The 12,259-nt window shown below is 49.4% G+C and overlaps 4 protein-coding genes across 4 annotated transcripts; 3 read left to right on the top strand and 1 right to left on the bottom strand.

Moving 5' to 3' along the window:
* Positions 1 to 1,545: 1,545 nt before the first annotated feature.
* Positions 1,546 to 3,363, top strand: N7462_003247 (sugar porter family MFS transporter; the record flags this gene model as incomplete). The annotated part of the gene is made up of 3 exons (XM_057074973.1): positions 1,546 to 2,110; positions 2,155 to 2,612; positions 2,665 to 3,363. The coding sequence occupies 3 exons, from the start codon at positions 1,546 to 1,548 to the stop codon at positions 3,361 to 3,363; spliced, it is 1,722 nt and encodes a 573-aa protein (XP_056934478.1).
* A 1,467-nt stretch (positions 3,364 to 4,830) lies between these two features.
* N7462_003246 (cell differentiation and development protein Fsr1) lies at positions 4,831 to 7,485 on the top strand (the record flags this gene model as incomplete). The annotated part of the gene is made up of 4 exons (XM_057074972.1): positions 4,831 to 4,936; positions 4,996 to 5,274; positions 5,343 to 7,166; positions 7,226 to 7,485. The coding sequence occupies 4 exons, from the start codon at positions 4,831 to 4,833 to the stop codon at positions 7,483 to 7,485; spliced, it is 2,469 nt and encodes an 822-aa protein (XP_056934477.1).
* Positions 7,486 to 8,616: 1,131 nt separating this feature from the next.
* On the bottom strand, positions 8,617 to 9,404 carry N7462_003245 (uncharacterized protein; the record flags this gene model as incomplete). The annotated part of the gene is made up of 2 exons (XM_057074971.1): positions 8,617 to 9,198; positions 9,294 to 9,404. 2 exons carry the CDS (start codon positions 9,402 to 9,404, stop codon positions 8,617 to 8,619), a joined length of 693 nt encoding a protein of 230 aa, XP_056934476.1.
* Positions 9,405 to 9,690: 286 nt separating this feature from the next.
* Positions 9,691 to 11,882, top strand: N7462_003244 (rRNA (cytosine-C5-)-methyltransferase NOP2; the record flags this gene model as incomplete). The annotated part of the gene is made up of 2 exons (XM_057074970.1): positions 9,691 to 9,906; positions 9,975 to 11,882. 2 exons carry the CDS (start codon positions 9,691 to 9,693, stop codon positions 11,880 to 11,882), a joined length of 2,124 nt encoding a protein of 707 aa, XP_056934475.1.
* Positions 11,883 to 12,259: the final 377 nt, after the last annotated feature.

Here is a 12,259-nt window from a genome sequence, read left to right as displayed (position 1 = left end):
GTATAACATTCTCTAGGGAGGATATTTCTTGCGAAATAAAAAATACCCAGGTAACTGGTTACCTTGAACTGTTGGCTAATTAAACCAGGCGACAATACGAATCTTATTGGAGGAAGCAGGAACACAGAGCTGAGCAGCGCAGCTGCTCTCCTAACTTTTCGGCTCATCCTAGCCGCACTTTTTCTTGTCAGATATACGTATATTCCTGACACTAACTCCTCTCTATATTGTTCATCCCATGGTGCCCCAAACATGACACACTCTACTGCCATCACAGGTTTATCCTATTGAACAATCTAGGTGAAATATAAAATATGTGCTTGCGAGAATTGATAACAAAGAGGATGAGAATAATGTCCACGTTTTTCGGAGCATGGTACAATAGGCTTAGCGCACCGAAGGGGAAGAGATATCAGAAGCCCTCTTTTGGATGTGCTATGTCAAGTTCAGACGATGTAACTTTATGTTCCCCGCATGTCTATTGATTCCCTACAAATACCAATTCGGCATACCCAACAATGTTTTCAAGATCAGCAATGTACCGTACGTAAATGCAAAGATTGAACGCGCTTGTCTAAACCATATCCGCTTTGAAAAGGACAACTTTGATCCTATTTTGATACATATCATGACAAAGTATTTGTTGGAGACAGCACTGAAATAGGTAATTATGGTAGACAGTCGGACCCACATGACGCACTCTGATCGTATCCACATCCCAATAAAGGCAGTTTTGGTCCCAGAAAGGAAACCTTCCTTGTACGAACAGAGTACCGAAGGCACATAGAGGAAGACGCGCATACCGATATGACATGCTCTATCTAGCTGCCACTTTCAAGCTATAGCCATGGAAAAAAAGTGTACAGGCAACTTCAGTATCTTCGGTGTCTGGCCGACACTAATGGATAGCAAAAGATACCCCAATCCGTCAACAGAGCGGGTTTGTTTGATGAGGTGTGTGGGGTTAATATTCGTTGGCTCTAACCTTAACTTTGACAGCATCATGAGCTACTACTTCATTATTTATATCGTAGGAAATCTTGAATATAGCAACAGAGGTTTCATGTCGATTGGGAGACAGAGCAAGAAAATAGTCTTACATCCAACCTTCACTCTGATCTTGTATATAGACTGCAGTGTGACGTAGTCATGCGGAGCAAATATAATCCACAGTAGCGTTAAGGAATGCACGGTAAGGATGGAATATCAACTTCGGATACCACTGATGACGATAATAGGTTGAAACGAAGCTCCTAAGTTTACCCCACAAAGTGAGCCACATATCAGATTACCCCAGCTCCCCCGGACTGGGGTGTGTGGAGCCCATTCCATCCCCACCGCGATAACCACGCTCTAGCACATGTGCAGGCAGCAGATTACCCTACCTAACAAGCTGTGTGTGAAGGTATCGCTGCTTGTTTCTGTGTATAAATTGAGGACGCCTCTTTCCAACTTTTCACCTTCCGTCTTTCAGAATTCATTTTTTAAACGCTCTCTTCAACGCACTCACATTTTATGAGACCGAGATCTTGGTTATCGCCAACCATGAGTCAAGTTAATAACGGTCAAGTCAATGACACAGCATTACAATACCGGAGGGTCGCTGGCACTGCAACTGGTTTCCGAGGGCTGATCAAGAACTTCCGGGTGTTTGCTATCACTTGCTTTGCATGCATCGGCGGTCTTCTTTATGGATATAACCAGGGAGTCTTCTCTGGCATACTGACTATGCCATCCTTCGCAGCGCACATGGGTGACTATGTCACAAATAGTATTAAGAAAGGCTGGTTGACTTCCATCTTGGAATTGGGCGCCTGGATCAGAGCGATATATTCGGGCTTCCTGGCCGAGGCGTTCTCTCGGAAGTATGCTATTATTTTGAGCACCTCAATATTTATCATAGGAGTGGTCATTCAAGCGACTGCTATTCGGGTTGGACCTCAAGCAATTCTGGGCAGTCGCTTCGTGACTGGGATGGGTATTGGCTCTTTGTCCGTGGTTGTACCGATATACGTGGCCGAGTGCGCTCCGCCCGAGTCTCGTGGATTATTGCTCGGTGTACAGCAGTTTGCCATTGAGTTTGGCGTTATGATTTCATTCTGGCTTGTAAGTTGTCCTCTCTTCGAACATAGATGGTGCTTATCACATGACCAGGACTACGGTACTCACTTCATTGGAGGTACTGGCCCTTCACAAGAAGAGAGGCTGCATGGCTCGTCCCGCTCACCTTGCAACTCGGTCCAGCACTGGTTCTCCTTGTCGGGATGATTTTCATGCCATTGACACCCCGATGGCTTGTCCACCACAACCGGGAAACCGAAGCTCGTCAAGTGCTGGCTCAACTGAGATCCTCTAAGCTTGACGGCCATGTGGTCGAGCTGGAATTTTTGGAAATCAAATCCCAGTCCTTGTTCGAGAAGCGCACGGTAGAGGAACAATTTCCGCTTCTTACAAAAATATCGTGGAGTAACACGTTGAAACTTCAATTTGTCGCCATTGGGAGCCTGTTTCGGACCGAAGCGATGTTCAAGAGAGTTGTGGTCGCTACAGTGACGATGTTCTTTTCCCAGTGGCGGGCATCAATGCAATTTTGTATTATGCCCCAAATGTCAGTGTTGTCGTCGTTCTACTCTGATAACTAATGACTGAGACTGACGTACACAGATATTCGGTGCACTTGGCATGTCGTCCAACACCACCTCTCTCCTGGCTACTGGCGTGATTGGCATAGTCATGCTAGTCGCTACAATCCCCACCTTAATTTGGATTGATAAAATTGGCCGCAAACCAATCCTGACTTTGGGGGCCCTCGGAATGGCATTTTGTCATTTAGCTATAGCTGTTATCTTTGCGCGGAACGAATCCAATTGGGCATCGCAACAAGCCTCTGCCTGGGCGTGTGTAGTTCTTGTTTGGGTGTATGTCGCGTTCTTTGGCTGGTCATGGGGTCCATGCGAATGGATCCTCGTTGCAGAGATCTGGCCACTTTCCGCAAGGCCCTATGGTGTGGCGATCGCTACGTCCACTAATTGGATGAATAACTTTATTGTCGGACAAGTGACACCCGATTTGATCGCCAATATCCGATACGGGACATTCATCATATTCGGCATCTTAATTGCCGTGGATGGCGGATTTATCTTCTTCTTCACGCCTGAGACAAGCAAACTCACCCTCGAGGAAATGGATCTGGTATTTGGAAGTTCGGGAGTGGCTGCTGCAGATAATGAGCGAATGCTCACGATCAATCGTGAGATAGGACTTGATCAAACTGTCAACGAACTCTTGAGACGTGCCTCCGTCGCAGAGAAGGAAACTTCGGTGGAAGAGCGTGAACACGCTGAACCAGTTGAAGTCAAATGATGGGCAGCAGTGATTTGAATTTTGTATTGCTGTTGATGAATTAACCTTGATTATCAGTAATAACCTGTATGAAACACAATCAGGACTGGTACCATTTTGTATCCCATTGGAGGTCCATAGTAGATGTCGAGAGGATGGAACGGTAACTTACCGCCAGGACAAAATGATTACAGCTTTTCAAAGCGAGCTGAATTGATATGAACTTATATATATGGGTAGAACTAGAAAAAACTATGCTGTGACCGTAAGGTAGCCCTTTGGGACGTTGTGGTTAATTTTGTCTTCGATATACAAATTGTTGTGGGTGTGCCGAGCGAGAGCTAACCCCGACGAACGGAGGACCAACCCGCGGGGCCTCCCGAGGCCACATCGACAAACATTCAGGGGACCACCGATTTCTCAGTGGAGGATTTTCAGCCTAGGGTGACCAAAATCCCAAAAAGCCCCACCCGCCAGGCATTATGTGGTCTATATAGGTGCATATAGGTACATAAACTGGAAGCAGGATGGAGAAGGATGAGGCGACCATTCTGATATGGATTATGAGAGATCTCAGGCTTAGTTTGAACAAGGCTGTCTGATTAGAAAATAAGATTCATTTTAGTTCTAAACTGGCTGCTGCTGAGTGGTCTCTGCTTGTCTAGTTGAACAGATTTAGGCTCAAACTGGCCGGAGATATATTTTGGAAAATTGCTGATTTGTCTGTACAAGTTTTGTATAGTTAGGCACCCAACCGGCTCAATGGCTCTTCATGGAAACCTCTTGAATTAAGCCCATTCATATTCATAAAAAATGTCAATGATAAGCGAGAATATCAGACTTAACTTTTTCAGTCTAAATATACCAGGGTGAAACTATTACATCCCAGGGTTGCGCTTCTCGCTGTTCGGCAAAGCGGTGAGCTTTTTGGAGCCTGATATTTCAGGCGTCAAAGAAGGCCAGTCTCGCCCTTCCAAGCTTCTCAACCGTCAAAGACGCCTCGATCCCTAACAATCCCTTCATAATCCCCTTCTTTGGGCTTCACTTTCCAATCTCAGGCCTTTCTAATACTCACTTTTACTTTCGCGTTCCTTGGGCTCCTCCCAGTGGGAACCGTCTGCTCTTATTCTATTAATCCTGATCCAGCAGGCGGTCAGCTCCCCGTGAAGCCCCCGAAAAGCCACCCAAACTCCATAACAAACGAACGCACGCCCGCGACACTCTTGCAGTCAATCATTGACCTCGTTCCCTCTCATCTTACTCGGGTTCCAATCCCCATATACTGGCCGACACGGCGTGGAACGGGCTTCCTCTGCTGTTGTCACCCCCTGGGGAATTGAACTCGCTTACTGTGGAGCGGATACGACGGGGGTCAGGAGAGAACGAGCTACTCTCACAGCGCTTTCGATCTACGGCGGAACTGCTTCATTTTTGTTTTCCAAATTGGCCGATTTCGACATAGATACATCCTGAGGTTTTAACGTGTTTATGGCCTGGCAATCACCTTCCTCGTCGGGTGTCGGAGGCATGTCGGGAGTGATGGGTGATGCCTCGAACGGCGGGCACCCGCAGGGGACGGAATACACGCTGCAGGGTGGGTGTGCGCTGCTTGTTTCTCTATCCGAATGCAACTGACTGTGTTCTATGAATAAGGTGTGATGCGTTTCCTCCAGACTGAGTGGCATCGTCACGAGCGCGACCGCAACGCCTGGGAGATCGAACGCGCCGAGATGAAGTCGCGCATTAGCCGCTTGGAAGGAGAACTGCGAACCAGCAAGCGCCTGCACGAATCGTTAGGTAAACATGTCCGCCTAATGGAGACGGCTTTGAAGAAAGAGCGAGAGAAGGTGAAGAAGATATCGAACAATGAGTCTGTTGAAGACCTTAAAGATCCCAAGGATCTTGCGCGTGAGAATGTCAATTTCTTGAAAGGTATTTGGAATATTTGGAACTCTAAGCCTTGGTTCATTTCTTGTGCGTTGACTGACTCCGTGTTCTAGAGCAACGCCCTCCATCGAAAGTGAGTTCGGATGTAAACCAGGAGGGCTTGGCTCACCCTGATTCACAAGAATTCATTCAAGAAGATGAACGTGAGAAGTCAAGGGTGTACCTCTCCAAGTGTGCACAAGAGATCGCTTACCACGTTATCCCTACATCTCACCCGGCCCCGGACCTCAGTGATCCCGACCTCTCGAGTCATCTCTATGGAAACCAACAATTGTCGCAGCAGAATCTGGAGGAAGCCTATCTCCAACAGCAACGACAGAAAGCAAACCATATGATTTCCCGAGAGGTAGTGCTTCCGAATAATCAGTCCTTAGGCCCTCAGTACGCGGAGAATGCAGCTATGCCTGGTGCCCAAAATCAGTACGGCCAGGCCCCGATCCCGATTGAGAGGCGCCAGATCGAGCAACAACCTCCTGCAGCTATTGACAATCGGAAACAAGCCTTTGACCAAGAGATGATCGATGACCGTGCAGTTGGACAGCATTCAACATTTGATAGCCAACGGCCACAGGTGGCTGTTAAGGATTTTCAATCGCAAAAGATGGCCGAGGAGGCCGCGGAGGATATGGACGGATGGAACTTTGACGAGCCCTCCGAATCGGAAACTGTCGCTGATCCAATTCCTCCCCATCGTCCTGATACCGATGCTTTCCCCAATGCCAATTTCCGTTCCAAGTCGCCATCTCGTGGCGGATCTCTCTCGCATCGACGAAAGAGTTCTGGTTCTCGACGAAAGAGCGACAGCGGTGTTGAGTCTAGAAACATGACTGCTGGACAACAGGAGGCTAACTTTAATGTTCGATTCGCGCTAAGAGGCCATCTTGATGTAATCCGTTCTGTGATTTTTACCGGCGGTGGCAGTCCTTCGGAACCTGAAATTTGCACGTGCAGTGATGATGGAACTATCAAGCGATGGATCATCCCAGCAACTTACGGGAATTTTGGAGCGCACGGTCCGAGCTCAAGCAACGATTTGGACATTACTAGTTACTTTACCCACCGCGGGCACGTCGGACCAGTCACTTCGTTGGCTGCTTACTCACCCTCACAGAACATCTCCAACGGTGGTCGAGCTTTAGGCGATGGATGGGTGTTTTCTGGCGGGCAAGACGCCAGTGTGCGAGTATGGGAACGTGGTCGTGTTGATCCCAAAGCTACCTTGGATGGACACACAGACGCTGTTTGGGGACTTTGCGTACTTCCAGGAACGGCTGGCTCTGTCTTTGGTGACTCATGTAGTCATTACGGAGGCCCAGATCGCATTTTATTGGCATCTGGCGCAGCAGATGGTCGTATATTGATCTGGGCTGTTAGTGCTCCACCTCTTGTTTCTTCGCCCCAAGCGGGTTCACGCCGACAGGGTGGAAGCCGACGTGCCAACTCAATCTCATCTGGCTCTAACTTCCCATCGTCTCCGCAGCCTAGCGTTGCCACATCTACTCCATTCCATTATACCCTTGTTCATCATATCGTTCGCACCGATTCTCCGTCCCCAACCTGTATCAGCCCTCTGTCCCAAGCTGGTGTGAACTTCGTGGTTTCTTATACCGATGCCTCAATTCTTGTCTACGACACACGAACCGGCGAAGAGATTGTTGGTATGGCCAGCCTTGAAACTTACGATGGTACTCCCTCGACTGGTGTGAATTCTGTGGTTGCCACAACCGTGGGATTTGACGGCTCCGCAAGCCTGGACCCCAGCCGCACTATGGCGGACGAAGAAGTGGTTCACGGAGCTACTGGTTCAAGCAGTGTAGAGGGTGTGATCATCAGCGGATACGAAGACCGGTATATTCGTTTCTTTGATGCCAACAGCGGTATGTGAATGTTGTTATGATATCTCTTGTTGTTCTGTAAGCTGATCTTTCTATTCCAGGTCAATGCACGTACACAATGCTGGCTCACCCAGCTGCCATTGCCTCACTCTCTCTATCTCCAGATGGCCGTGAGCTAGTGTCAGCTGGTCACGATGCCAGCTTGCGTTTCTGGAACCTCGAGAAGCGTAGTTGTACTCAGGAACTGACCAGCCACCGTTTGATGCGTGGCGAGGGTGTCTGCGCCGTCGTCTGGAGCCGTGATGGACGATGGGTTGTTAGCGGCGGCGGAGATGGCGTGGTTAAGGTCTTCTCCAGATAATCCGACCAGACGATGAGACGACTGCTTTCTATGACCTTTCTCTTCTCCCCTGATCCTATTTCTTCTGCTTTCTCTCGCCGTCCGCATTTTTTCGGTCTTCTCGCCGTGATATGATCCCATGAACCGGATGAGCGATTTGCCGGACTAGTTCTTTCGAGCATTTGCAATGGTGTCTCATCCAGCTGCTGGTATATGGTACTTTTCTATGTGGTTTTCTTTCTCTTCTACATGTGTACTTTTCACCTTGACGCTGATAATATGCTGTCTTTGCGATAATTCCCTGGCGTACATTTTTGATCATGTGTTTCGTTGCATCTCCCTCGATGCATTTGTTCTTTGCTTCGCATGACTGGTGTCCCATTCGATATGGCCCTGTCCCGTGTGGATATCTTTGCTTTTGGTCCTTTGCACCTCTGTTCCCTTGGCTCTTACAGATATGATACTACGGAGCTTTTGTACCTTCGGGCCGGTGTCTCAGAGGCTCGGCTACTGCATTCTGGATATTCGTGTCTGTTCTCAAGGCTCCTAGGCGACGCCTTCCAGGCTGAGCGCTCTCAAGCGCCCATTTGTGTATAATATCGAAATCAATATCCACAGTCCCCTATCCCTTAAAAAGAGCGTGGGTAGATTTGATACCTTGATGTTAAATGGCACGTGAAATACGTTTTCAAGAATGGACATTTATTCCCTGCATTTCCATTCTCGGGAGCCGTCGTCATCGAGTTAATATTTGTTCAGGCATGATACTTGATGCATGTGGTATTTGCTGTTCCTGCCTTGCTACTGTGTTCGTATGCTTATGCTCGATATTTACTCCTGTTATTTCTATTATCGCTCTTACTGAAATGTCCGTTATGCCCTCTCGAATAGAAAATCGTAATGAAACCTTCGAATATCTTAGAAAGACCATGGTTTCGTAGAGTGGAGACACGTGATTCATTAGTTATGGAAATGACGCTTCCCAGTTTATGAGTGGCTATCTTAGGAATGCTTCCACATGAATGGAAAGTTCTTTAACCGTGTTGAATAGATATACAGCGAGGCTTGGTCATTAAAAAAGTGATCCACAAGACTGACTGCGAATCCCACATGACACCCTTACAATCCCCTGGGTCAAAAGAATGACCTCTTTCATTGAGTTGAACTCCAAACTTCCTTAAAGAGGGCATGTAGCCGCTTCGCCTCTGCTTCGTCCTTCAGCCGCTGTTCCAGATATCCCTGTAGATCGTTCCAGAAAGCCTCTGTCCGCACCACTTCTGCACCACTTGGACCAATAGCCGCCTTTTGTGGCGGGGTATTTTGTGTTTCTGTGGCCTCTGGTTGGGATTCTGAGAGCTCCACGGCTTTGGCACCCCCAAGGATCATTACTCCAAACTCAACCTCCTTGCCTCCTGCCAACATCCCTGGCTCATCAGCCAATATCTCTGCCATAGTTTTTCCGGTACCCGGTACAGGCTTCCGCTGGTACAGAATCTTGATCTTGTCCAGCGCAATGGGGTTGCCGGAGGCATCGGTGACGCGCTCCCGTACGGCATCCTTCAGATCCTGAACAGATGTGGTCGACAGGGGGGCATTGGGAAGAGAGAAATCGAGGGCGGGGTTGCGGCTGGATTTGATCCTGACAGTGATTGACTTGGACGAGCCCGGTGCTTGTGTTTTCTTTACTTTCTTGGGCATCTCCGGGTGCGGGGCTTGGAGATGAGGGAGGATGTACTGTTAAATATGGGATAGGCAAGTAATTAGCGACATGCTCCTGCAATTAAGCTTTGATAATGAAAAAAAATGGAACGTCATCTAAAGAAACTCACAGGCACACGCAACCCAACTTGCTCCGGGTCGAAGACATGGTCAGCTCGGATCTTGATAGGTCTGGAGTCCAGCGTGGAGAGGAAAGTTTTGGTGAATGAAAGCTCCGACATGATTCCTGAATATGCAGAAAATGTGCGCGAGAAAGCGACTGCCGAAGAAGGGATCCAAACGAGTGCTAGGAAGCTGATAAACAAGAGGTGCACGGCGTGGTCCTCCAAGCGGCGACGTGGGATGGATCTTAATGCCTTAAATGTAAGGCATCAAACAACTGCAAAGATCCTGCTCACCGCCTTTCAGCTCCCGTTTACTGCCAGAGTTCACCGCTACCGAGAAAAAAAGACTAAAAAAAAGTTGCAAGCAAACTTGCAAACCACTCACCCAAACACAACCGTCGTTATGGGTAAAGGACGTCGCATGAAGAAGCAGGGCCCCCCGGCCCCGCTAGATGAATCGAAGATTACCATTCTGAAGAAGCGCAAGGCCGCCGAGGCCGAGTCAGCCCCTAAGGCCGTCGCGGCCAAGAAGCGCCGGCGATCCGATGCCGATGAAGAGGTCGTTACCAAGAAGGACGTCTCGAAGAAGAAGAAGTCTAATGGTGCTACTGCCAATGGTGTCATGAAGGAGGAGAAGAAGAAGCTCGGAGAAAAAAGAAGCCCGTGCCAATGGACTCCGACTCGGAGGATGAAGATATGGAGGAACTGGAGGACGAGTTTGAAGATTTAGATGGAGTCAGTGATGGATCATTGGACAGTCAAGATCTTGAGCGACTGTCTGATCTAGAGGGTGATGATGACTCAGTTCTTGACTCCGACGAGGAGGGCCACGCCCGCGAAGCCATGTTCTCAGATGACGAGGATCTGTCTGACGCCGAAGAGAAATTGACTGCTGCCAATATCGAAGGACTCTCACGGAAATTGGATGCTGCGCGGCAGCTTGAGGAGGAAGAGGCTGAGGCCGAGTTACAGGACGCTGCTATGCAGACTAACATCGCTGGCGACCAACCCGACGTGTTCGCCGATCAGACCCAGCAAGGCCTCGCGCCCGATCTGCAGCTTCTGCGCCAACGTATCACCGATACCATCCGCATCCTGGGCGACTTGAAGAGTCTTGGTCAGCCGGACAAGTCTCGTGCCGAGTACATTGATCTCCTGCTTAATGATATTTGCACCTACTACGGCTATACTCGATTCTTGGCTGAGAAGCTGTTCAACCTGTTCACTCCTATGGAAGCATTCGCCTTCTTCGAGGCCAATGAAACCCCTCGCCCTGTTGTTATCCGTACCAACACCCTCCGAACCAACCGCCGCTCTCTTGCTCAGGCTTTGATCAACCGTGGTGTCGTCCTCGAGCCCGTTGGAAAGTGGTCCAAGGTTGGTCTGCAGGTTTTCGAGTCTCCTGTCCCCCTTGGTGCCACCCCCGAGTACTTGGCCGGTCATTATATTCTTCAAGCTGCCTCATCTTTCCTACCCGTCATGGCCCTGGCACCCCAGCCCAACGAGCGGGTTCTCGATATGGCCTCCGCTCCCGGTGGTAAGACGACCTACATGTCCGCCTTGATGCGCAACACTGGCTGCGTGATCGCCAACGATGCCAGCAAGCCCCGTGCCAAGGGTTTGATTGGTAACATTCACCGTCTCGGCTGCAAGAACACCATTGTTACTCACATGGACGCCCGTACTGCTTTCCCCAAGGCTATGGGCGGATTCGATCGTGTGCTTCTCGACGCTCCCTGCACCGGTACCGGTGTTATCTCCAAGGATCCTGGTGTGAAGACCTCGAAGGATGAGCGTGATTTCTTGGCTATTCCCCATATGCAGCGTCAGCTGCTACTGGCTGCCATCGACTCCGTGGACCACTCGTCGAAGACTGGCGGCTACGTCGTTTACTCGACCTGCAGTGTCACCGTTGAAGAGAACGAGGCCGTGGTGCAGTATGTGCTGCGCAAGCGCCCCAACGTGAAGATTGTCGACACCGGGCTCGGCGATTTCGGTAGCCCCGGCTTCATCAGCTACATGGGCAAGAAGTTCGATGCCAAGATGGCTCTCACCCGCCGCTACTTCCCGCACCGTGAAAACGTCGACGGTTTCTATGTTTGCAAGCTCAAGAAGACTGGCCCAACCCCCGTCGCCCAGTCCACTGACGATGCAGCCGCCAGCCAAGACAAGCCTCGCCGTGCTAGCTCCCAGGGAGCTTCTACCGACGATGAGTCCTACGACAAGACCCCGATTGTGGACGAGGATGGTGACGGTATGGACTTCGAGGGAGGCAACTTCGGGCCATTCGAGGAGAACGAGGATGCCGACCGCATCGCGCGCGCCGAGCGCAACCGCCTGCGTCGTAAGGGTATCAATCCCAAGGCAGTTCTGAACAAGCCCAAGAAGACCAAGGGCGAGGCGGTAACCGCCAAGTCCGCCGACCCGGCCGAGGCTGCCAAGACGGAAGTTGAGGCTGAGGCTCCCAAGAAGGCCTCCAAGGAGGACAAGGTCGAGAAGAAGACGGCCAAGAAGGACGTCAAGAAGGAAGTGAAGAAGGACGTCAAGAAGGACGTCAAGAAGGAGAAGAAATCACCCAAGAAGACAAGCAAATGATCTTTTGACGACATGTGAGCGTCTTTCACTTGTGTATCTATAGCTCTGGCCAGTGGAAACAAAAAGCATCTTCTTTGGTGGGTGGACGGCGCATTGGACATATACCTTGTTTTATTTTCATATTTTCTCAATATTAAACTGTTTCATATGGCACGTGCAAAGATTTCGATCCCAGAATGTAATGAATCAATCAATATGGTCTATGCAGCTATGTCCAGAATATAATGAGAAACAGAAAAAATGAAGCCAATAATACCATCATCGTCACTCCCCAAATCCCCCACACACCCTTGCAGTTTCGCTAACAATCAAAGAATGACACCACATGTAGCTCCGTCCAGAAATGAATTGCCAAAAAAGCCCAAGAAACATAACCC

The sequence above is a fragment of the Penicillium macrosclerotiorum genome (genome assembly GCF_028827735.1).
Source record: "Penicillium macrosclerotiorum strain IBT 26536 chromosome Unknown utg000003l_segment0_segment0, whole genome shotgun sequence".
Taxonomy (NCBI): domain Eukaryota; kingdom Fungi; phylum Ascomycota; class Eurotiomycetes; order Eurotiales; family Aspergillaceae; genus Penicillium; species Penicillium macrosclerotiorum.
The sequence above is the reverse complement of the archived record's forward strand: the minus strand, read 5'-3'. Positions and strand labels throughout refer to the sequence as shown.